Source organism: Rhizophagus irregularis, chromosome 28 (genome assembly GCF_026210795.1).
Source record: "Rhizophagus irregularis chromosome 28, complete sequence".
In the NCBI taxonomy this organism is placed as follows: domain Eukaryota; kingdom Fungi; phylum Glomeromycota; class Glomeromycetes; order Glomerales; family Glomeraceae; genus Rhizophagus; species Rhizophagus irregularis.
In genome coordinates, this window is record NC_089456.1 from 2,701,633 (window position 1) to 2,728,145 (window position 26,513).

At 25.7% G+C, this 26,513-nt stretch overlaps 8 protein-coding genes across 8 annotated transcripts; 1 reads left to right on the top strand and 7 right to left on the bottom strand.

Moving 5' to 3' along the window:
* Nucleotides 1-7,056: 7,056 nt before the first annotated feature.
* Nucleotides 7,057-8,604, bottom strand: OCT59_019226 (uncharacterized protein; the record flags this gene model as incomplete). Its single annotated transcript, XM_025331684.2, has 1 exon — nucleotides 7,057-8,604. The coding sequence occupies one exon, from the start codon at nucleotides 8,602-8,604 to the stop codon at nucleotides 7,057-7,059; it is 1,548 nt and encodes a 515-aa protein (XP_025183969.1).
* Nucleotides 8,605-9,761: 1,157 nt separating this feature from the next.
* On the bottom strand, nucleotides 9,762-11,331 carry OCT59_019227 (uncharacterized protein; the record flags this gene model as incomplete). Its single annotated transcript, XM_066135879.1, has 1 exon — nucleotides 9,762-11,331. One exon carries the CDS (start codon nucleotides 11,329-11,331, stop codon nucleotides 9,820-9,822), a length of 1,512 nt encoding a protein of 503 aa, XP_066005130.1. The 3' UTR covers nucleotides 9,762-9,819.
* Nucleotides 11,332-12,684: 1,353 nt separating this feature from the next.
* OCT59_019228 (uncharacterized protein) lies at nucleotides 12,685-12,888 on the bottom strand (the record flags this gene model as incomplete). Its single annotated transcript, XM_066135881.1, has 1 exon — nucleotides 12,685-12,888. The coding sequence occupies one exon, from the start codon at nucleotides 12,886-12,888 to the stop codon at nucleotides 12,685-12,687; it is 204 nt and encodes a 67-aa protein (XP_066005131.1).
* A 1,421-nt stretch (nucleotides 12,889-14,309) lies between these two features.
* On the bottom strand, nucleotides 14,310-16,125 carry OCT59_019229 (uncharacterized protein). Its single transcript, XM_025331683.2, has one exon. It carries the CDS (start codon nucleotides 15,833-15,835, stop codon nucleotides 14,438-14,440), a length of 1,398 nt encoding a protein of 465 aa, XP_025183967.1. The 5' UTR covers nucleotides 15,836-16,125; the 3' UTR covers nucleotides 14,310-14,437.
* Nucleotides 16,126-17,399: 1,274 nt separating this feature from the next.
* On the bottom strand, nucleotides 17,400-18,932 carry OCT59_019230 (uncharacterized protein; the record flags this gene model as incomplete). The annotated part of the gene is made up of 1 exon (XM_025324859.1): nucleotides 17,400-18,932. The coding sequence occupies one exon, from the start codon at nucleotides 18,930-18,932 to the stop codon at nucleotides 17,400-17,402; it is 1,533 nt and encodes a 510-aa protein (XP_025183966.1).
* Nucleotides 18,933-19,185: 253 nt separating this feature from the next.
* On the bottom strand, nucleotides 19,186-21,327 carry OCT59_019231 (uncharacterized protein; the record flags this gene model as incomplete). Its single annotated transcript, XM_025331682.2, has 5 exons — nucleotides 19,186-20,173; nucleotides 20,260-20,289; nucleotides 20,388-20,635; nucleotides 20,722-21,037; nucleotides 21,112-21,327. The coding sequence occupies 5 exons, from the start codon at nucleotides 21,325-21,327 to the stop codon at nucleotides 19,304-19,306; spliced, it is 1,680 nt and encodes a 559-aa protein (XP_025183965.1). The 3' UTR covers nucleotides 19,186-19,303.
* A 3,014-nt stretch (nucleotides 21,328-24,341) lies between these two features.
* Nucleotides 24,342-24,650, top strand: OCT59_019232 (uncharacterized protein; the record flags this gene model as incomplete). Its single annotated transcript, XM_066135882.1, has 1 exon — nucleotides 24,342-24,650. The coding sequence occupies one exon, from the start codon at nucleotides 24,342-24,344 to the stop codon at nucleotides 24,648-24,650; it is 309 nt and encodes a 102-aa protein (XP_066005132.1).
* A 269-nt stretch (nucleotides 24,651-24,919) lies between these two features.
* On the bottom strand, nucleotides 24,920-25,680 carry OCT59_019233 (uncharacterized protein; the record flags this gene model as incomplete). Its single annotated transcript, XM_025331681.2, has 4 exons — nucleotides 24,920-24,985; nucleotides 25,062-25,237; nucleotides 25,297-25,360; nucleotides 25,462-25,680. 4 exons carry the CDS (start codon nucleotides 25,678-25,680, stop codon nucleotides 24,920-24,922), a joined length of 525 nt encoding a protein of 174 aa, XP_025183963.1.
* Between the last annotated feature and the right edge of the window lie 833 nt (nucleotides 25,681-26,513).

Here is a 26,513-nt window from a genome sequence, read left to right on the forward strand (position 1 = left end):
GTCATAAAAGAATTACTAAAATGGAACAATTAACACCTATATAAAATAAAATTCATTTATTAATTATGTACAAAAAAAAAATTTAAATGGCAATTTATTGTTCAGTCGACTAAGTCGACTAGGATTTGATGCCCGATATTTTTTATGACACCCAATATCAATTTCGATTGGACAACTATTGGACACTGCAGTATTCCTAATGACCGACGGAACTATAATTCATTGGATGAGGGAATATCGGCTTTTCTATTCCCCATTTAATATTTTGTTTAAGACTTTTTACGTAAATTTTTGAAATCTTAATTTATTCTAATAATTGTTTAATTATTATTAATTATAACAAATAATTATTTTTATAAGTATTTACTATAATAGTAAATAGATAATATTTTTAAGTATTTCAATTGTGAATACTTATCAATAAATTTATCATTTAAATTTATGCATTATTTTTTTTTCTAAGAAGTGTTTTTGGTGATCTTTCGTTAGTAGTATTATCCACTTTTTCATTTAAAGAAGGTGCATAAATACTGTAAAAGTATGACGTTAATTTATATATCACTTTTTTATTAGAAGAAATAGCCTTGACCATATGAGGAGTCGCCCGAAACATGGCTGCACCATGTTGAAAAGCTAAACAATTCCTTGGTATTATTTAATGATTTTATCGGTTCGATTCCCTATAAGAAATCTGTATATGGAATGGATACGTTTTGTATACATTTTATGTACGTTTCTATAGATTCCGTATACAAATTCCGTATATTTAATAAGAAATTCATTTTTGAACATTTTTTTAAAAAACTAACGTATACGAAATGTATACGGAAAAAATCAATAATGCGGAATGTATACGGAATTTTTAAGCTTAATATTTTAGAAAATAATTTTACAATCATTACACGTGATCACGTGATTGTTTATTGTTTTGTTATGATACGTTTTTTTGTTTTTTATATAAACCCTTAACAATTACTTTGATCTTCCTTTTGGTCTTTCCTTTCTTTTGTCTTTTGTTATTTTGTTTTTTTTTTTTTATATTTTAAAAAATTTTTCTTTCTTCTTTCTTCGTCACCTCCCTTTAAAAAGAGATTTTTTTTTCGTCACCCTCATTTTTTTTCATCCTCCTTTAAAAAAAAATTTTTTTTCATCACTCTCCTTTAAAAAAAAAATTTTTTTTCGTCACTCCTTTAAAAAAATTTTTTTTTGACTTTATTTTTTTTATTCCCCACTCACCACTCTTTCCTTTTTTTTTTTTAAAAAAAATTTTCTTTCTATTCTTTATAAAAAATTTTTTATTTTTCTAACTTTGACATCCTCCCTTTTTTTTAAAAAAAAAATTTTTTTAACTTTCCTAACTTCGTCACCCCTCTTTTTAAAGAAAAATATTTTTTGATTTGTTCTTTTATTCCCTACTCACTACCCTTTCTTTTTTATTTATATTATCTCTTTTTTTTCATAGGCCAACAGATTTTTTTTGAAAGTTTCTTTTTTCTTTTTTTGTAAATTAGTTTGGGAGTCCTTTTCTTTTTGTAGGATGGTACAGGATTTTTTTTCTTTTTTAGGTCAGTTCAAATTTTCTTTTTTCTTTGTAAGTTTGGTTCAGATTCTGGATTTTTTTCTTGTAAGTTGTTTTGGTTTCTTTTCATCAGACGTTTTATGATTCTTTTCTTTTATGTAGGTCAGACATTTTGGAGTTCTTTTTCTTTTTTGTAAGAATACTGACCCTTGGTGACTTGGACGATTGCAGATACTATATGAGGGTGTTTTGGTTTCCGGTTAAGTTAAACATTCTCATGTTTCTTTTTTCTTTTTAGGTTTTTTGACTCTGAATGAACCTTAACATATTATAGATAATTTGGGTTGCAATAGGTGGTTTTGATAAGGAAGGGAATTTTAATAATGTATTTAATATATTTGTATTTGTTTAATTTTTAATTTATATTTAATTTAATAAAGTAGAATTAAATTTATGTAAATACAACTATAATAAACTGTAATATAATGGTAAATTCAGTAACAAATCGTATAAATTTCATGATAAAATCAGTGATCAAATCATGTAAATTCCATACGAATCCCGTGTAAATTCCGTATCCAAACAATATTTTTAGTGATACGGAATTGTGCATTTTTCCGTATCCTTTCATGATACGTTATTTCTAAGGAAAAAAAATCGTATAAAAACTTTATAAAAAACGTATCCGATTTTTTTATAGGGATTCTTAATATAAAATCACGCTTGATTATCTGGACATTCAATTTCAGGGTAAGGATCACGTTCTTCAACAAACATCGATGATGCTAGTAACCCAAAAACAATTAGGCAAATGTATATAAGCTTGACAGACCAATTTACCTGTAAGGCTGTAATATACGAAAAAAAAAAGTGTATTACATATTATGTAAACATACTAACCAAACAAATCACCAATTTCCTGATGTCTATAATAAAACATCCTAAATCTTTAAACGCTTCTTCAAATTCTGGAAGATCTTTATTTGGCCAAATATTTGGATGACATTACATCGGGAATTCTCTCAGTTCTTCTTCAGTAGCCTACATCAGGATAATCATATTTTGGGTTACCATAATATGAACCTTTTAATGTATCATAATATAATAAAAAAATATTTAATTATCGACCCAGAAATATATATATAGGGGTCAGGTGATGAAAAAAATTTTTTACTATGCTGTACGCATTTTTTCAGGGCCGGAATTATGATAATGTCAGTCGGTTACTATAATAGGAAATAAAATTCTGACTGGAATTATCAAAAATTATCTAAAAAGGAAAGATTTTCATGATTTTTTAGTTCAAAATACGCAAACTCAAATTAAATACATGAAAATTACCAATACATACGTTTTTTACCGTTAAAAAATTTCTTTGTAATCTTCTGGTAAGGAAGCGAAAACTGACGCTAAACGCAACAAACGAGCACGTTTTTCTACGTAAACTTCAGGAAGAATTTTATCAATAATATAGCAAAACAACTAATGTGATTTTGATCCGAATGCTTCCTGAAAATATAATTTTTATTTTTATCTTTCTCAATCTCATTATATGGATCAATGTTATTAATAAGATCCGTATGACTTTTAGTACTTTTATTGCTTTTAGTTTTTTTTTTGGTGTGATGTGCATGATGACTATCATTCATGTAACCTAATGTAAAGCACGTGTCCATGTAGTACAGTTCGGAAATTCGGATTTGCTTGAACCCTTTTATATTAGCATCATATGAAGGTCATCTGAAAAATTGATATTTTAAGGTTATATGTATTTAAATTACATAATAAACGCGTGCGTGGTTTTGTATCAACCGTTTCTGCTTTAAATAATAAATATAGGAACGCATTCCACCGAAAATCGTCCCACCGACAATCAAGTTAGGATCATTTTATCGGCAGAATCATTTCATCGACTCATTGACAGGATCATTTCGATAACGGGTTACTTCACCGACAAGTTCTAAATTTTGCAAAAAAATATTTTTGATTTATTAGTTGATTTTTTTGTATTTTCATAATTGAATATTATTTCATAATATAATAACCACTTAATACAACTATTTAATAATATTGTTTATAAATACTAGTAAGTGCTTTAAAATGTATTTTATATCATAGAAATTTCATAAGTGAGCGCTAAATAAAAAATACTTAATGTATGTAACATAATTATAATATGGATAAAGACTCTTATTATCCCTTATTATTAAAATTAGTTATAAAGAATATTAAATATTAAAAAGAAAAAAAGCTTGTGATTATGATGATATTAAATTGATCTTTACTGTAAAATAAAATTGATTTTCGGTGAAATAACCCTGTCGGCAAATAATCCTGTCGGCAAATGATTCGGTGAAATGATTTTCGGTGAATTCACTATCGGTAAGTTGACTGTCAGTGAAATAATTGTCGGTAAAATAAACTGAACCAAGAAATTTTAAATCTCATGATCAAAATAACAAATATGAAAAAACATTAGAAAAACATTATTTGTGTTCAAAGATTAATTTTTTATTTTTAATTTATATATTTTAAACTGGCCCATTACTTTTTCTTCAGTATACAGTACGAAGGAGAGGAGGTAACACAGCACAGATATATTAATTATATTTTTATGAAAGAAATGTAGAAATGTATACGTAAATAAATATGTAACGTAATTATTAGGTCGGGTTAATTAACTTATTAATAAATATAAAAAATATAAAATAATTTATAATACTTAGTATATGTATAATAAACTCTTTTTTTTTCTTTTTTGTTTCATTTTTTCGTCAATAAAAAATTATTTTATTTTCAAAGTTGTAATATTTTATTTATTTATGTCTAAAGATAAGGATTCGCATTATCTTAATTGAAGTCGCGTGTCTTGATTATATAAAGCAATTACAAGATAAAACACCATCAGCAGTAATTTTGTAATCGTTTAAATTCAGATTCACAAAGAATAATAAAAAAATAACTATTGTTCCTAACTGAATACCATCCTGAACACGCGACAAATTTTCTCTGAGTTTCAATATATTTCTCTGAGGGGATGAAGGTTTTGACTTTCACGTATAACGTCGGTTGGATTGTTATCATAAACCCTACATACTGTTGTAAGCTCCTTCACAGTAAATTCTTGAATCAGGCATTCTGTACATTCGTGAATATAACAAACGATTGATATTTTTGTAGGCATTATTTTATTAAATAATAAGAAATTAAGAAACTAGAAGATACAATTTAATTTAATTTTTTTTTTTTATTAAATTAAAAATATACAGAATAAAAGCAAAATACTTTTATACCTTCTTTTTAGCCTTCATATTTTCACAAGCCTTACATTAGATAATTTTTTATTATTAACTAACTTTGCCATAATTTTCCTCTCTGTTTTCATTTCTATATAGTTCAAATGAGGAAACTGTGCTGAAAATAAAGAATAAATTTTTTTTTAAAATAAAATTCGACTTTTTTTTTTTTTAAAACAATCATTTTTAATATTTTTTTTCATATTTATACGAAAAGCAACTGAATAAATAATAAGTTATAAAAAAAAATGTATTTTACTTGTCAGTTGTCGCACAAAAAAAAAAGCATACGTACACACGAGGGAGTGTTGTGTCACTGTGATGAATAATCTACTACCGTATTTTGCGGTTAGTACTGTAGAGGGCGACTTTATATATTATTAATTTTGAGGCGCAGTATTAATTTTGAAATTTTCAGTGTTTTAAATTGACTACAGTTCGAAATTGATTTACTTTAGTTATTATTATTTTATGGTATGATTTATTTGACTGGACGACTAAGGTCCGCTGGCCTTAAACAATATTTTAATTGATGATTTAATGTTTAGTTGATTAGAAATTATAGCCTTTGATTTGACAGTATTTTTATTTTTCATAACTTTATTAACTTAGATATTTTGTTTTTAAATTTTATATTTTTATTATTATCTCATGTTTACTAATCGGTCGCCAGTGATTTTTTTTGATGATATATTCATGCCTGTAATTTTTCTGATGATATTTTTCATGCTCACGTGTGTTTATAGTTTATTTATACCTTTTCCACTCTTTCCCATCACTGGACGTTAGTCTCCATGAGATAAAAGAGTTATTTCACGTGTCGCATAAATATCATTGATATTCATGATTCCCCGTGAAATAACTATTTCTTACTTTATTTCGTCTTTTGAACTTGGGAAAAATATATATTTTTATTTACTAATAATAAAAACTCTTTCTGCAAACCACCTGTGTGGCAATGATTTAAACAAATCATGCACGTAAAGGTGCGGGGTGGTCCCCTACAGTACTTGGTAAGCGGGCGTCCTTAACGTACAGTAGGGGTGTAAATATTAACGTACAAACTGGCCCGAGTTTAGGAGTTATGCACTTGCACGTGATAGCGTTAACGTTAACTCCGGCCAGTTCGTACATTAATATCGTACACCCCCACTGTACATTAAGAAATCCCCTTGGTAAGCATCCCGAAAATAATTACCATGGCCAGAATTATGGCGATTTTGGCCAAAATTATGAGGATCTTGACCGGCATTAGGTGCGAAAAAGGGGTGATAATCTGTTGCATGACTAGAATAATAATTCCCCTCAAAATACGGTATATATTAATAGAATAGACGTCAAAATCCAAGTCCAATGGATTTCCTAATCTATTAGATAATAAATAATCAATATCTAAGAATATAAATTCGCAACTAAAATTTTTCCAAATTCGTGGTATTGTGACTTGTGAGTGTTTTTTGATCATGAATCAAGAATTTATAGGAGAACTAGTATAATATAAATACTGTATATATAAAAAAAAAACGAAAAGAGAGTTATATTACCAAAAGTATGACAATACACAAAAAATACCGAATAGGAAATTTTATCGAATTCCCGAAAATTTTTTGAAAACATTTTAAAAAAAATTATAATTATTGAATCAAACTTTCAAAAATTATCTAAGCCATAATCTTTTGACTTAAAAAATCCATAATATTATATATTGTTGCATTAATTAAGTCCATACTTTAATTAAAAAATCTTGAAGATTCAAAAAAAAAAAAAAACTCGTGAATATCATCACTGACGATATTAAACATATTGTTCAACTTTTATTTTAAACCCTCTTTATTATTAAACGAATTAGAAATTCGATAAGTTTAATTTTTCAATAGTCAATGTGACTATATACTAATAAAACTTACTACTGTAAATACAATTTAACCTTTTTTCTTTAACAGAGAATCCAAATACTTAGTATATGGTAATAGTATATATGGTAATCAACAAATAAGGTTATAATATGCATAAATCATCACATCTCAAATACTAGATTCAGGTTAAAAGAATTAAAAGAATTCAACACTTGTTAAAAGATTTTAAGGTTTCTTGTTTGATAAAATTAATAAGAATAATAAGAATGTCTTGATAATTTCAAAAACAAATAAATGAATACTTTATTATTTAGAATAAGATATATATATATATATATATAAGAATATTCCTAACTGATATTTTTAAATTACTACATAAAAATTACTAATTAATTTCCTTTACATAATCACACGAGTTAATCAATAAACCAGAATAACTTTGGACTTCAATATTATATAGCTTAAATTCATTCACTTCATCTTCCAATGAAATCAATTCCTTAACATTATCACTAAACGATAGTCGTAAAGATTCATTAATAGCCAAATATTTAACCCTTTTCTTTTTCATGATATATGTTTTAATAAGGGGCAAAATACGCTGACCATGACTGTTATAGATCAATAATTTTTTAATAAAAGTACCCATAGAATTTCTTAGAAACACTTCAAAATCGTTTACTTTAATTTGAAAAATATTTAAACATAAATATTCTAGTTTAGAAGGAAGTGCTTGTCCTAAAATTTGTAATATTATTGAATTAGTACATCGAATTTCAGTATCATAAATATCATAAATTATATTGAATGAAAGATAATTAAGATTTTGTTTAATATTTTCAATTAAATTGATTATTTGATAACTATTCTGTCGTTCAGTTCCATGAAAATCTAAAAATTTGATATTTTTACAATATTTTGTTATTAATTCTAATATTTGTTGATTTGATGATGATGGTTCATCTCCAAAATTTTCTAAATATTCACCAGATTTTTGTAATAATAATTGAAATGATTCAATTTGTGATATTTCATTTGTAAATAAAGATTTCAACTTAAATGGTTTAGTTAAATCAATAATTTGTTGAGTAAAACTATTATTTAAAGAATAGCAATAAAAGATATGAATAGATTCTAAGACATTTAATTGTTCAAATACTGTTTTTAGATTGTTAATCCCCTTAAAATCGACACAATAGAAAATGATTGTATTTAAAGTATTTGAACAATTATAATCTTTTGATAATAATAATGATCGATACAAAGAAAATCTATCACTTATTAAAATTTTTTTAAGATTTTGTTGTAAATTAATCATTTGCGATATACGATTTTTAATTACTGAATTTTCTTTATAATTGTAAACATAATAAAGATTTAAATTTCTAATATTGTGAATGAAATTTGTATTTTTTAAAATTAACTCATCAAAAATAATACTAAAACATGTTTGATAACTTGAGATTTCAATTTCAAGAGTATGTAAATTTACTTCATTTTCAATAAAAATTTTAAATAGTGATACACATATATCTGTCAATTTTTTTAAATCAGTTACTATATCTTCAGAGTTTGTAGTACTAGTAACAAGTTTATACCACTTATCAACAGAGAAAATAAACTCATTTGTATTCAAATATTTTAAAAACCTGGGATAATTGAAAAGTATATTTGAATGTGATGATTTATTAATGATTTTATATTTATTTATTTTAAAATCATCATTTAAACTATGTAAGTAAATTTCAATAAAATTATAGTTTCCGGTATGTATTGAAAAAGGATTTTCCCATAATAATGGAATCGCTAAACGACACCATAATCTGTTAACCAAAATGCATGAATGTAAAGTTGACAAGTCATTTTGAAAATATTTTATAACTTCATAAGTTAATTCAGTTAAATCTCCTGAAAATATTTTTGAACATGACATATTTTAATTGAATGTGAAAGGAAGAAGTGTCAAAATTTTATTATTACGCCAAACTACTAGATAAATTACGCCCTTCGGAGTGATGATTCCGATATTGTCGCACAGGTCATGTCAATTCATTGTGTGTTACAATCAACAATGTAACATGTCTCATTGTCTCAATCATTAGGCGCAGTTTTAAATTTACGTAAACAAAAATCATTAGTATAGTTTTGTTTTAGATAGGTTGCACATGCACTATGTTATTGCTTTTTTGTATAAGTGTATATTTTCATATTTAAACCGTTGAGAATGTGATACCTTTAGGTTCCGTTTTTGATGGTTTTCAATAAAAAGTCTTTTTTTTTAAAAAAAAAAAGAAAAAGAGATTATTGGGCCCTGAAGCCCAATAAAAAATTTTTAGAAAATTGATCGGCACGTCTGGATTTTTCTGGAATAAAACTAGAAAAATGATCATTTATTGGAGTTTTTTTTTACAGAAATTTTTTTATAGGGAAGTTCCGTTTAAGGTTTATATTATCACATAGTCGGACGGATATCCGGACATTTGCATTACCTTGCGTAGCCCTTCGCTACATTTCGGACTAATTACTGCATGCAAAATTTTTATTAAAGTTCGTAATTTACCTTACCGATTTTTTTCCACCCTCTTTATTTTTGACTATTAAAATTAATAAATTTATCGTATTTCTTTGAAAGTTAGAAAAAACGTAATTTTTTAACAACTTAAATGTATTTGTTTTATCAAAAGACGTGATACTGCAAATATAATTATTATGTTAATTTAAAATTCATCTTGACGAATACAATATATATTTAGTAATTATTATAAACAAAATTTATATATAATTATTTAAACATTTAATTTATTGAATTAATTATTTAACAATTAAATATTTATTATAATTATTCAGAAATTAAGTAGCGGTAATAGAAAAACATTACACCAGTTTACGACCAAGTACAGACAGATTCATCTCTAATTTTATTAATAATGATATAAACAAAAAGCGGTCTGACCGGACCGGACCAGAACGGGTTGATCCAACCCTATGTCCATTTCCTAAAAATGTATTTCAAATTTTATAAAATTACCATGATTAAAAAAATAATTTTTCAATTAATCATAATAATAAATAAATAAGCAATTTAATTTTAAAAAAGTAACAACTTTAATTATTCAGTTAACATACATATGATATTTCAACTTCACAACTAATCAATATTCTTTATATAGTTAATAATGTCTATAAATAAATCATTATGATATCGAACTATAATATTATGTAACTTAAATTCCTTCACTTCATCTTTTAAATCAAATAAATTTATTCTATTTGTAGTATTTTTAATTGATAAATACTTGACTCTTCTTTCCTTCATAATATATTCTTTTGTATAATGTAAAATATCATCACTACCATGTTGTACTATTAACAATTTATTGATAAAAGTATCTTGAGAATTTTCTAAGAAAAATCTAAAATCACTTCCTTTAATAGTAAGAAAAAAACTCATGTATTCTAATTTAGAAGGGAGAACTTGTCCCAGATTTTGTAATATGATTGAACAATCAATATGAAAATTGATATTACTAATTAAAAGATAATTAAGATTTTGTTTAATATTTTCAATTAAATTGAACATTTGATAAACAATCCGACCTCTATATCCATTAAAATGAAGAAAATTGATATTTTTACAATATTTTGCAATTAATTCTAATGATTGTTGATTTAATGATGGATCGGGACGAAAACTATACTCGAAATTTTCTATATAATCACCAGATTTTTGTAATAATTGTTGTAATGATTCAATTTGTAATTCCTCATTTATAAATAAAGATTTCAACTTAAATGGTTTTGTTAAATTAATAATTTGTTGAGTAAAACCAGTATTTAAAGAACCACCATAAAAGATATGAACGGATTTTAAAACATTTAATTGTTCAAATATTTTTTGTAGGTTGTTAATACCCTTAAAATCGACATTATGGAAAACGATTGTATTTAAAGTATTTGAACAATTATAATCTTTTGATAATAATAATGATCGATACAAAGAAAATCTATCACTTATTAAAATTTTTTTAAGATTTTGTTGTAAATTAATCATTTGCGATATACGATCTTTAATTACTGAATTTTCTTCATAATTGTAAACATTATAAAGATTTAAATTTCTAATATTGTGAATGAAATTTGTATTTTTTAAAATTAACTCATCAAGAATAATACCAAAACATGTTTGATAATAATTACTTTGGAATTCAATTTCAAGAGTATGTAAATTTACTTCATTTTCAATAAAAATTTTAAATAGTAATACACATATATCTGTCAATTTTTTTATATCTTCAGAGTTTGTAGTACTAGTAACAAGTTTAGACCACTTATCAACAGAGAAAATAAACTCATTTGTATTCAAATATTTTAAAAACCTGGGATAATTGAATAGTATATTTGAATGTGATGATTTATTAATGATCTTATATTTATTTGTTATAAAATCATCATTTAAACTATGTAAGTAAATTTCAATAAAATTATAGTTTTCGGTATGTATTGAAAATGGATTTTCCCATAATAATGGAATCGATAAACGACACCATAATCTGTTAACTAAAATGCATGAATGTAAAGTTGAATAATCATTCTGAAAATATTTCATAATTTTGAAAGTTAATTCGGGCAAATCTCCTGAAAATATTTTTGAACATGACATATCGTAAATGAAGAGAGAAAAAGAGAAATATTTGTGTATTCACATTTTTGCTTTAAATTTTCGGAATGTTAACTCCGATATTGTCGCACAATTCGTGTCAATTAATTAATTGTGTGTAATGTGTAAATGTGTAATGTGTAAGGATCATCATTACTTGTAATGATTACTGCCTAATTCTGGTCAGAATTATAATTGACCAAGAGTTAACAAACTATGGTTTCTTAAATTTTAATTTAAATAAAATTTTTTTTGAAAATATCTAAGCCATAGATCTTTTGGTATAAGAAAATCTTAATTGTGTGTAACACGTCTCAATAATTAGGCGCAGTTTTAATAGTATAGTTTTGCTTTAGATAAGTTGCACTATCATATTATTGCTTTATTGTATAAATGTATACTATGGTTTTCAATAAAGACATTTTTTTTTAAAAAAAAAGAAAAGAAACTGTTATTAAGCTTGAAAACCTATAAAAAATTTTTTATAAAATTTGTCCACATATCTGAATTATCCTTGAATAAAAACTAAAAAAGTGATCATTTATTGGAGTCTTTCCGGAAAATTTTTACATTTATGGTACATTGTCACACGCTGGATGGACATGATTACTGCACGCAAAATTTTTTTAAAGTTCATACTAATCTACCTTCACCCATTCTTCTTTTCCAACCTTTTTATTTTGACTATTAAATTAATAAATTATTCATATTTTATTAGTAATTACGGTAAATTAATGTATTTATTTTATCAAAATGACGTGACACTGTAAAATAATTACGTTAATTTAAAATTCATCTTAACTAATTTAACGAAGGTAACATGTATTTAATTACAACGTAATCAATTGCAATTTTGACGCGATAGCATCAGATCAATAAAGGTATCTAATATAAAACAAAAACAAAAATAAAAACAAACATAAAATGAAAATTTCTAAACTATATTATATCTAAATTTATGTTGGAAATCTTTTATAACGTGATTCACGTGACTTCAACTATGGTTAATTAGATAAACCTATTTCTCTCCATTCCCCGCCTTTTTGCATATTCCTTACCCATAGGACTTTTAGTCGCCCTTTTCTCATTAATGTTCTTGATATCTATCTCTCAATTCTTTTCCTTAACACGCTTTGTAAGGTCATTATTCAGCGTTGTGTATCTTTGTATCACATCATGTGATTCTGCCGCCTCAATGACTCTGAGATTACACAACTCCATATCTTCTCCATCTCTCGAAGATCCTCATACTTTGGTTCCAAATCATGGATGGTGACTTAAATTTTTCATACTGAATTTGTTCCATTTCTTTTGATCGTTAACAATTTTCACGACCTCGTCCGTGGTAACATTATCTTATTGTAATTTTTTACTCGTTACCATATCTTCATCCAATTCTTCTTCAACCCCCATTCTATGTTTCTTGATCACATCCACGACTTTTTCTTCCGCTATTACTACCTTATCCACCAACGATGCAGCGTTGTCATTATCTAAATCTTTTTTATGTTGATACATACTGATATCACTTAATTCTGTGACTTTCAAAATTTTCTCCATCATGCGTTGCTTGATCGACTCTTCCACGGCCCTTTCTGTTGTTTATTGATCCTTAAAATACACTATAATTTTCCATTTTTGCGATATTTTATGGACCTTAGCGAACCTGCTAGCAGAAAATCTTTATTCATTATCTTCTTTACAAATTCGTATTCATTTGTCTTATATTGTTCCATTTCTTCACTAGTTAAGTCTCTAGTCAATTGCCAACGGTCCCGCTCTTTTTCGATCACCGTACTATCTTCTTTGTACCATCTGATCCAGTGTTTGTTAATGCCTATACCGAAAGAATTATTTTAAATTGTAGCTCAAAGGTATCGTTCAAAAAAATATTTGCTCTAACGGATTTGTATTTATACTGTTTTACTTTGATACTAAAGACTTTGCCTATCTTAGAAAGCTCTCTGAAAATATCGTCATCTTTCCAATATTTCAGTATATCGTAAAAGAATATATTACGTGATTTATCTCTCTTATCTTTATCTTGATCGTCAAACAAAACCGGAATTTCTCTGTGATCCCCTTCTTTATCTTTTTTGGCGGTGTTGATCGCCTTTTTGATTTTCAATCTTTGATTTCTTTGTTCGTAATATATCCTCATTTAGTTTCTTCACCACTTCCCTTTCCTTAACAATCACATTTTTTAAGCCTTCGATTGCTCCTTGTTTCTCTGATATTATTTGTTCCTTCATATCAAATTTTTTTCCTATTTCATCCTTTGCACGCCTAACTTCCTCACGTGCCTGCCGCAGCCACAACCGTAACTCTTCATTCTCTCTCAAAAGTCTTTTCATTTCACTGGTGTATATTTCGTAAGATGTACTAGCACAACCTAATATTATATCTTTGATGGTTGTTTTTTGACGTAATACTGACTTTCTTATTGACTCTAAAAAATATCTTCTTCTCCACTTATTGATACACGTCCTTTCTCTCTTCCCGTGTGTAATATTGAACCTCGTGAGCCATAATAGAAAAGGTTTTCATTTTCTTTTATTAACCTATATCAATATTCTGTAAAGTTGTACGCTGACTCCATTTTTGTGGTTATTTTTGTGTATTTGTATAATAAACTTTTTCTTTAATAACACTTTTTCGTCTCTTAAAATTTTTGACTGAACGATCGGCGGAAAGAGTTTGTCGGATTTACCCACTATTTTTTCCTTATTTAAACATATAATTTATTGAATTAATTATTTAACATCTTAAATTTTCATTTACTAATTATTGTGTAAGATTATAATTATTTAGAAATTAAGCTGCGGTAACAGAAAAATATTACGGACCAGTTTTCGACCAAGTTCGGATCGATTCATTTCTAATTTTTATTAATAATAATGATTTAGACCAAAAGTGGTCCTAGGCCAGAACGGGTTGATCCAACCCTATGTACATTCCCTAAAAATGGATTTCAAATTTTTAAAATTGCCATGAATAATTTTTTAATAAATTATAATCATAAATAATTAAACAATTTATTGTAAAAAATAAATTTAGTAAAGTAAATTTAATTATTCAGTTAACATACATATGATATTCATCTTTATAATTAATCGATATTCTTTATATAGTCATTAACGGAAATATTTAAATCATTACGATGTCGAACTATAATATTATGTAACTTAAATTCCTTCACTTCATCTTTCAAATCAAATAAATTTATTCTATTTTTAGTATTTTCAACTGCTAAATACTTAACTCTTCTTTCCTTCATAATATATTCCTTTATATAATGTAAAATATCTTCACTACCTTTTTGTATTACTAACAATTCATTGACAAAAGTATCTTGAGAATTTTCTAAGAATAATCTAAAATCACTTTCTTTAATAATAAGAGCCAAACTTATGTATTCTAATTTAGAAGGGAGAGCTTGTCCTAGATTTTGTAATATGATTGAACTACCTTCAAAATTACCATTTGGAGAATTACTATTATATTTATTTATATCAATTAAAAGATAATTAAGATTTTGTTTGATATTTTCAATCAAATTGAACATTTGATAAACAATCTCACTTTCTTGTCCATTAAAATTAAGAAAATTGATATTTTTACAATATTTTGCAATTAATTCTAATAATTGTTGATTTAATGATAAATCGAGACGATACCCGAAATTTTCTATATAACCACCAGATTTTTGTAATAATTGTTGTAATGATTTAATCTCTATTAGTACCTTACTTATAAATAAAGATTTCAACTTAAACGGTTTTGTTAAATTAATAATTTGTTGAGTAAATTCAGTATTTAAAGAATTACAATAAAAGATATGAACAGATTCTAAAACATTTAATTGTTCAAATACTGTTTTTAGATTATTAATACCTTTAAAATCGCAATAATAGAAAACGATTGTATTTAAAGTATTTGAACAATTATAATCCTTTGATAAAAATAATGATTGACATAAAAGAAAACCGGGCCGATTTATTAAAATTTTTTTAAGATTTTGTTGCAAATTAATTATTTGTGATATACTATCTATAATTTGAGTAATATATTTATTATTATCTATAATTTGAAGTTTTAAATTTTTAATATTGTGAATGAAATTTGTATTTTGTAAAATTAACTCAAGAATGTTACTAGGATAAATAGCCTCATAAATGATACTTGCACTCTCAATTTCAAGAGTATGTAAAGTTACTTCATTTTCGATAAATATTGTAAATAGTGATACACATATATCAATTATTATGTAATAATCAATTAAGTATGATATATTTTCGAAGTCTACCTTTTTAATAGGAGATCCAAACCATCTCTGGATAGAAAATATAAACTCATATGTGTTCAAATATTTTAAAAAACTAGGATAATTGAAAAGTGTACTCGAAGGTAATGAATTATTAATAACTTTATATTTATAAAATGTTGTTTTAAGATCATCATTTATATAAAGTAAGTAAATTTCGATATAATTATGGTTTTTTGGCATAAATTGAAAAAGGATTTTCCCATAATAATGGAATCGCTAAACGACACCATAATCTGTTAACCAAAATGCAGGAATATAAGGTTGAATAATCATTCTGTAAAAAATTTATAATTTTATATGTTAATTCAGGCAAATCTCCTGAAAATATTTTTGAACATGCCATATTGTAATTGAAAAAGAGAAAGCGTCAAATTTTATTATTACACCGAAATGTGTAAATTATATCAATTTTCGGAGTAATTATTCCGATATTGTCATACAAATCATTTCAATTAATTGTGTAACATATTGTAATAGAAAGTGAAAAGGAGAAGTTTCAAATTTTATTATTATTGCCGAATCAATTTTCGGAGTAATTATTCCGATATTGTCGTACTAGTCATTTCAATTAATTGTGTGTAACATGATTAATGCAGTTTAATTAAAACTATTCTAGATTTAGTTAGGTTTAACAATTTTTCTAATTTTTCGCACTAAGTTATAGTGCTTTATTGTATAAATGTATATTTTCATATATTTAGGCCGTCGAGAATGTGGTACCTTTAGGTTTCGTTTTCTATGGTTTTTCACCTCTTGTTCACGTTCGCGCTCGAAATTCCGCACAATAAAGAGGTTTTAAAAAAAAGAAAAGAGTCTAAAGATTTTTTTTGTATTGTAAATTTTTATCGAAAAAAATTTTTTTTTTTGATAAAAATAGAAAAAAGATCTATAACCTCTATTTTTAGGACACTCGGACTGTCTGGGATGTCTGGGACGAAAGGAAAATCTGGTGGGACAATGTCCCACACCATCCAATTGGTTGGGACATTGTGATTTGAACAATTATTGTGCATCGTCACGTGCCGGACGAACGTCCGGACATCTATATCACCTTGCGTCCTTGCGTAGTCCTCGGACTAATTACTGCATGATGCAGTAAAATAAGTAAATTATTGCTTAAATGCATAATTATTTTTTTAAGGTTAGCAGATACATTCGCCGAACTTTTTTTTTCACCCTTTTATATTAACCTGTTATAAATGACAAAATATTTCATTATTCTATTAAATCAATAAATTAATCATATTTTATTAGCAATTCCAGTCCATTTAATGCTCACATCATTGTTTAATGGATGACCGATTGTAAGTATTGTTTTTGTAATTACGCGAAATCAAATTTAATAAATTGCGCCACGCGGGGGATTAAAAAAAAATTGGTATTTACGGTAATTTTTTTACTCTTTTACTTTTTTTAAGAATTATTTAAACATTTAGTTTATAAATTAATTATTTGATAACTTAAATTTTTTTTTAATTAATTATAATTAATCAAATATAAAGCTGCGGTAATGGTCCTGGATCGGTTCTGACCGAAAAAATCAATCTTTTGGGTCCGGTCTGGATCGAATCGGATTGATCCAACCCTAGGTTCATTTGATTCAAATTTTTGAAATTGTCATGAATAAAAAGTAATTTTTCAATAAATCTTAATAATAAATATAATAATTTGTTTTTAGAAAAGTAAATTTATAATAAAGAAACTTTAATTATTCAGTAGTTAACATATATGATATTCATCATAACTAATCTGTATTCACTATAAAGTCATGAGCGTTAATATATAACTTTACATAATTTTGAACTATAATATTATGTAACTTGAATTCCTTCACTTCATTTTTCAAATCATACAATTCTATAGAATTTTTCAATTTCATGAAAGCTAAATATTTGATTCTTTTTTCCTTCATAATATATTCCTTTATATAATGTAAAATATCATCCCAACCTCTTTGAATTATTATCAATTTATTAATAACAATATCTTGAGAATCTTCTAAGAATATCATAAAATCATTTACTTTAATAAAAAGATTTAAACTTAAGTATTCTAATTTAGAAGGGAGAGCTCTTCCTAAATCTTGTAATAAGGTTGAATTTTTTCTAATTTTAACACTTGATGGATCATCATTGATTGAAAGATAATTAAGATTATGTTTAATATTTTCAGTTAAACTGGATATTTGAAAAGCAATCTGACTATCAAATCTAAGAAATTTGATATTTTTACAATAATTTATAACTGATTCAAATATTTGTTGTTCAAGTTCTAATTTACAACTATTTCCAAATTCAATATTTTCTAAATAACAACCAGATTTTTGTAATAATAATAGTAATGATTCATCAGTATTTGATTCCGACTTTTCATCATTCATAAATAAAGATTTTAATTTTAATGGTTTAGTTAAATTAATAATTTGTTGAATAAAACTATTATTTAAAAAAGAGCAATAAATAATATGAACGGATTCTAAAGCATTTAATTGCTCAAATATTTTATCTAAATAGGTTATAAATTTAAAATTGACGCAATAGAAAATGATTTTATTTAAGGAATTTGAACAATTAGAATCTTTTGATATTAATAATGATTGATATATAGGTAAATTACAATAACATATTAAAATTTTTTTTAGATTTTTATGTAAATTAATAATTTGTGATAAAAGATTTTTAGCTCCTATATTTCCAAAGTAATCACTAACATAAAGATTTAAATTGCTAATATTTAAAATGAAATTTGTATTTTTTAAAATTAACTCAAGAATTTTATCAAAACATGTAAGATCAAAATTACGGTAACCCGAGACATTAATTTCAAGAGTATACAAATTTATTTCATTTTCAATAAAAATTTTAAATAATGGTACACATATATCAGTCAAGTTATTAGGACGAGCTACTGTATTTTTTTTAATAGCAACTTCAAACCATCTCTCAACATATAAAATAAACGTGTTTATATTCAAAAATTTTAAAAACTTGAGATAATTGAACAGTAGATTCGAAGGTAATGAATTATTAATAATTTTATATTCATTTAATTTTGTTTTAAGATCATCATCTAAATTATTTAGGTAAATTTTAATAAAATTATAGTTTCCGGTACCAATTGAAAAAGGGTTTTCCCATAATAATGGAATCGCTAAACGACACCATAATCTATTAACTAAAATGCATGAATGTAAGGTTGAATAATCATTCTGAAAATAATTTATAATTTTATATGTTAATTCAGGTAAATCTCCTGAAAATATTTTTGAACATGTCATATTGAAAATGAAAAGGAGAGAGGTAACAAAAAATTTTTTCATTGTTACGCTGAACTGGGTAAATTATATCCGATTTTGTTGCACAATTAATTGTGCGACATGCCTCAATAATCAGGCGCAGTTTTAACAATTATAAGTATAAGAGACATGTGATTTCAGGGTCTCCATTGGCCAAATACGTTTTTCCGATTAAATTATCTGATCGTAAACGCCAATAAAAACATGTCCTATTTAAAATATATGTATCAAAGAATTTAATAATTAAAATTTTTTTTATTAAAAAAAAAAATGTATATATATATATATATTATTTACTATAAAAAATACAAAATTTATAAAATAATTATTCAAATTATGAAATCAAAAAATGGTTATTCTCTTTTTGATTTTCGATCATCGGACGAAGGATTCATTAATAAAAATCTAAATAATTTAATTAATTTAACTACAATAAACCCGATAATACTAAGAATGATGATTAATAAAATTGCAAAAATATCAAGATTATTTGCTCTAATAATTCCCATCCTAGTATCAGCAGGGAACCATTCCTTTAAAAAGTCATTATTAAAATCTTCTACAAAAGTACTACTATGTAACATATATTCAATCAAATCAGCAGCTCTAAACTTTCTCTTACTATTAATTTTAGCTAAAACTTTCATTCTTTCTGAATTTTTCTTTACTTTCTCATCCTTTAATAATGAATCCATTTTATTTAAAATGTCGTTAATATCCAAATTATTTAAACTTAATGATGATGCTACACCAGCTGTAATCAATTTTTGTGCGTTACCTATCTGATCACCAGCATGTGGTAAAACTAACACAGGAGTACCAGTATATAGAGTTTCATGAGAACTTCCTGCTCCTCCATGACTAACAAACAATTTCGTATTGGTATGATTAAGTACAGTGAATTGTGGAGCAAATTTTGTAATATGAATATGTGGATGTTCGTTATTTAGTATTGGTGAAGTTTGAACTTGTGTACCATCAGATAACTTTAATGTAGGATGGAAATTATCTTTTGATGTCTCAACTAATGCCCAAACTACGCCATCAACTATTTTTTTATTGATTGCTTCAATAAACGATTGTAAAAGTTTACTGTTGTTATCAGTGGTTGTAAAGAAACGTGTACCAAAAGCTACATATAGAACGCGTTCATGCCCATTTATAAAATAAGAAAGTTCTGGTGAAAGTGGTGGATATTCTTCTGATAATATCGGTCCGATGTCCTAAGAATGAAAAAAAGGGAAATTAATATTATCATTTTATCAAATTCCATAAATAGTATAGTAAAGAAGTAAATACTATCATTTACCTGAACATACGGTGGTAAAGTCTGCGGTAGCTATAAGTAAGAAAAAAAAGTTTGATTTAAAAAAAAAAACTTCGCTTTTAATAAACCTAAACAATTTTACTATTAATAATTTATTTATTAATAATTACCTCAAAACCGAAGAAAGTATCAATCAAAACTAAAGAGGATTTCACACCTCTTCCAAGAGCAATATTACCAGGTTCAATATTCAATTGTTTTCTTACATCATTTATTTGATTCATAATGCTATTAAATGAATAAATAAATAGTAAAGGTTGAATGAAATTACATCTAAATCTTTCCAAAATTGATGCATTTTCTAATGAAATGCTACAGCCGAACATCGGATCAGATTTATATGGCTTAGGATCCATTACTAAAATAAAATATGAAAATAGAAGAATATTATTAATGATATAAAATAAAATAAAAAATTGGGAAAAAAAAATGTTTTGTAATTACTTCGAAGTCCTGAAGTGAATCCGACAACAGGTTTCTTTAGGGCGTGAGCAATGTCTATACAAGCATCATTTAGCAGTAAATCGCAAAAAAATAAGTCGGTATTATATTCTTCAGCAACACTTTTGTATATTTCATATACTCTTTCGTAGGATTTTGCGCCTAATTCCAAAAGTTTTGACATTTTATCAAAAGTAATTGCTTCGTTATTGACTTCAATTCCAATATCTCTCAAGCCTATTTTAGGACCTAATGAAATTTGCTTGATAGCTGGGTATTCTATTGATGTATCATTTTCTCCTGACGCTACTAAAATCACCTATACGGTATATTAAGAATGAAAAATATGAATAAACCGATCCAAGATACGTTAAATAAACAAAAAATCCTTACATTGTAACCTCTTTCAACCAATATCGTAGCAATATCTAACATTGGTTTAACATGACTTCTTCCGCCAGGAAAAGAAGCAAACATAATATTTTTGGGTATGTTTGAGCGATCTATATCAACTCCTCTAGAAATATAGTTTTGTGTCGCAGTATTAGCATTGACACATAATAATAGGAAAGGAACCAATAATAATAAAAGTGATTTTCTTTTAATCATTTTTTGTTGACTTTAATAATGAATATTAACTATAGGAACTATAGGATATATATATATTTTCTTACAAAAAATTTTATTAAAACATCGACGGATAAATTTACGGAATCTTCGATTTTTGTATTTAATTAAATTTACATTTATAGTAAAAGTTGTTTGAGAATCATGCATCTTTATTTGGTTTACAAAAATGGAATAGAGAAAAATTTTACTTTAAGGCAAGTATTTATCCGATAGCCACAGTCATGTGCCGAAAATCATCTATTTAAATTCGGTAAATCGATAATCAACGGTACGGAATGATTTAGCCGATGTATGCAATTAAAATAAGGTTCATAATCGTTTACGTAATTTTTTTTTCACCAGTACGACAGAACCACGTGTATTGTTTGTTTATCTTTTTTCTTTTTATCATTGTTCAATGAGCAAAGTTTTTTAAAAAAAGAAAAAAGGTCAAATTTGAGGCGTACGTTGTGAGATTTTAGTCACGAGAATGTGAGATAAATCAATTCTGTACTGCATATGAATGGCGTATTCAAATTCGCAATTACACAATTACATTCATTTTTAATTTTATTAAGGATAGCGTATTGAGTGACCAAAATTGGTGAGAAAACAAAAAAAATCAAATGAATGAATAAATAAAATAAAAATAAAAATAAAATAAATCTCAATAATAAATCTCATTAAATGAATAAAATAAAATAAAAATAAATCTCAATAATTTATGAAAAAAAAATAAAAGTAAAAAACTCGCCCAAGAACTTAAACCTCGAACTACTTGAGTATGAGTCCAAACTTTAGCCAGTCGTTTTTTCTTAATCTGGAGGAAGAATAAAATTTTTTAATATCTTTGATTTTTTGATTAACGTTAATAAAAAAAAAAAGATTTTCAAAAAAAAAAATTTCTTTATTACAAAAATTTATTTTAATAAAAGAAATTCTCTTGCTCACAATACCAATTACGATCTAAAATTTGCTAGTAAAATCTAAATTTCATTTTATATCAGTTTTATATATAAAACAAAGCTTCACAATTCTTAATCAAAAATTTCAAGGGTATTATATACGTATATGGGTATATCGTATATATATCATGTGGTTCCGGTCATTTGTTTAGGATTGTCTACATGGAAAATATTAATAACCAATAAAATTCAAGACGCAAAATAATAAATTCATATTCGCAACTTCATAACTTAAACGAAACGAGACTTAATAATGGATTTTTAATAAATATTCGTGTCATACGATCTTTTTTTTTTTGAGGAATTGCTCATAATAATAAGAATTCCGAAGATTTTAAATTTAGATAATGAAGTTGAAGTTGGCGTGTAATTTTTACTACAGAGATAAAATTAACACGTGATACGTAATACGCTTTAAAGAAAATGACGTCATTTCTGGCACATAAATGATAGAATTTCAATTAAACTTATTTTATTTTGCATCGCTGTTCTGCATAAGTTATTTATATTTTAAACCCCAGAAATAAACCTCTATAAATTTATGAAATTTATGATCACATTTACAAAATAAATTACATTCACTAATTTAGAGGGTTGGAAAATTAATTTTGAGAAACATATTGTAACAATGTAACATGGTTGATTTCTTCTAACAATTCTCAACACATATTTGGAATTTTTGCTATGACTACCATAGTTTTATAAATTATTAAAAGTAAATTAAACGCGAAAAAAACTTTGATATTCATTTTTCCAATTAGTTTAAAAAAGTTTATTTAAGATATTATTAGCTTATATTATTGGTATTATATACATAGCATACGTACTTACGTAGTATAATTCAACTTTTTGTTCTTCCAATAAATATAAGATGGATTACCACCAACTGTATAAAAAAAAGACGTTGTTCTAGTTTCACGTTGATTTATGTTGATAAAATTTTAACTTTTATAGATTTTAAAATGTAAATTCAAAATAATCCGGTAAACATTTTATTATTATCGTTATTTATTCACTTCTTGTAATATACTTTGTTTTTTTATAAATTACGTAATCATCCCATGTTAAAGATGAAATTTATGCAAAAGAGATCAAAATATTATTATTTAATAATTCATATGTATCATGTTTTTTCAATAATTTACCAGCGAAAATTAATTTTTGTTTTGCCTTCAATAGTATACCTTCAATAGTAAGAATTTTCATTTTACTGTACCCGTTAATGTTTAACATTAATGTTTTAATAAATACACAGTTTCGTCAAAAAATTTGATCCTTCTACAATTACTATTTGTAATCTGATCCTAGTATTACTATTTTACATTGTTAGTTTTGTTAGTTGGAACTTTACCACCAAATAAATGAGGTATATTTCATCCAATTGGTTAATTATTTCCTGAAAAAGCGTTATGAGAAATTAATTGACATCCCCTCTGTTTAATCATTAAGTTTGTTTAAATTCAGTTATTCTCTTTCTCCCTCAAATTTTTTAGCCAGAAAGGATGTTAGTTTGGAATGATTTAAATTATGTTTATTAATTAAATCTTTCTCTATTATATCTTTTTTTTAAAAAAAAAGGATGGGCAAATATAATAAGTAAGATTACCTGAATAAAAAAATCACTATGCATGTCAAACGAATTAATATTGTTTAAATTTTCTTATATTTCAATGAACTTATAGCTCAGTAAAACATGAGTAGTTATTCCATAAAACCATGATAAAATAACAATACACATACTTATAATTCATATATAATACTTATGTTTATTATTTATAAAACAACTACTAGTACTGTTACTAGTACTAATACTACAATGTAGGTAGGATAAAATTAAAATAAGCAAGAAAAAAGTGAATATGTAAAATAACATTACAAATAAGACAAAAAAAGAACTCAAAGGAGAATGTAGATGATGATGAGTTTTAGGATTAGTGGAGATTTTGATGTCTTATTTCTATGATATAATTTGAAATATTTCCAAATTGTGCGTTATGGAAATCATATATATGAGTAACCTGCTTGGCAATATCAAGAAAAGTATTCTTTATGTCAACTGATTCATTGCGCCATAAAATGGATGCAATTGAAGAAATTGTACTTAGAGGTAAATTCAGTCCCTGGTTTTTAGCTCGTAGTAAACAAGCTTTTCGGTACGCTACAAAACCACTAAATCCACGAAATTTTCGATGTTTTGGTAAAACCCGTAAAAAATCAGTAAGATCAGGCGGAAACAATGGTCGAATTTGCAACGACAGTGACCGAATTTGGTTAGTAGGTCCTGACATGTTACTTAAAGCTTCATATACTTCATCAATATCTGGTCTTAAATCTGGATCACCATTCCAACATTTTTGATAAAGTTGTTGATATTCCAAAGGTGTACCTTCAACTGGTTTTTCTCTAAGATCAAGATAACTAATATGAGATCCTAATACAATTCGTGAATAACCGAGGAAAGGAGGGCGTCCGCTTGAAATTTCCCATAATAAAACACCTAAACTATAAATATCAGATTTTTTATCTTTTTTGTAATTGATAATCTTAAAAAGTTGTGGTTCATTATATTCAGCCATTCCTAATCCATTAGCCGTTGAATTTGTTGAATTAGACGTAGATTCTGATAATTATTTAGATGTTCCAAAGTCTGCGATCATTAGTCTATTATTATCAACTAATATGTTTTTTGCATGCTAGAAAAAAAAAAATAAATAAATCAATAGGACTTATAGGAAAATAGGACACAATGCTTAAATTATTTTATATTACCAAATCTCTATGAATTATTTGTTCGGAATGTAAATATTTTAATCCACATACAATATCTAAGGACATCTGAATTTTATCACTCCATTGAAGAAATTTAAAACTATTTTTTAAATATTCTCTTAAATTTCCTTGATTAGCAAATTCTAATACCATTGCGTACTTATTTGATAAAGGTTCTAATATAAAATAAAATTAGTAAATTATTAAATAAAAAATTTACGTGAAGTATATAAACCTTTTGAAATTCCAAAAAATTTATTTATGTTTTGATGAAAACTGGCTTTCTTTAAATTCTTTAACTAATAGTACATAAATTATTTGATATAAAATTATGTAATTAAACTTAATTATAAGAATATTTCAAAATTTACACCTAATTATAATATTATAATAATATTACCTCTTTAACAAACTTGTTCATACTATTTTCGTCAACTGAAGAATGATCTATAAGGGTCTTTAATGCTATTTTAATTCCATGACTTTTCCAATCTGCGCTTTCTACAATTCCAAATGATCCTTCTCCAACATTTTTCACACAACTGAACTCATTATATTCAACATAATGTATATCACCATCATTTATTTTCATATCAATCCATTCATTAAATGACGTCATAGTTAGGAAAAATAATTAATTGAATTAATTGAATTTAGGTTTTACGTTTAAACAGTTAAATTTTTATTCTTATTTTGAAGAAAATGAAGCAGTAAAATGAGGCAGATCATTATTAAGTTTGAAACATGCAGGGGGCGGCTATATATATATGTTTATGGTAGCACAGGTGACATCACACAAGTTATTATTTGTTTTTCACTTATATTAGATATATTAAGTTAGACATTTTATTTTTTTCTACTTTAAGAGCTTTAAAATTTTCAATACCGATATTCAGCGATTTCCGGAATTTTCCGAAATAAATTTATATATATCAAATTATTATATTGCAGCGATTACAATGATCTGCACAACAGACAATTTGTGTCTCATAAATTTTACAATAAATCGCTGCTTGTCATTCCAGTGATTTAACTGAACACGTGCTTTATTTGCTGCGCATATTTATCATATTTCTAAATTTATTGCAGTTTTCAGATTTTTGTGTGTGCTGTGATTACTAGGTGATTTATAATTACAGGACAATTGCCGGACAAATTGTTCAGTTTTTGTCCAGTAATCATCTTGTAATTAATTTTTTTACTGAGTAATTTGCATGTGAAGCAGGATTCTGAAAGCAGCGATAATAGAATTTTAATTTCTTGTCATTATTTAAAATGTCAATTTAACACCACACCCACATCCATTAATATAATAGACGAACGATCATCTTTATATTCTTTCTGCTATAATTGCATAAGAAAATGAGCATTATGACACTATCGCAAATGAAGATTTTTAATGCATTTTTAGCTGAGGCCACTATTTAATAATTGTATCAATATAAATAAAAA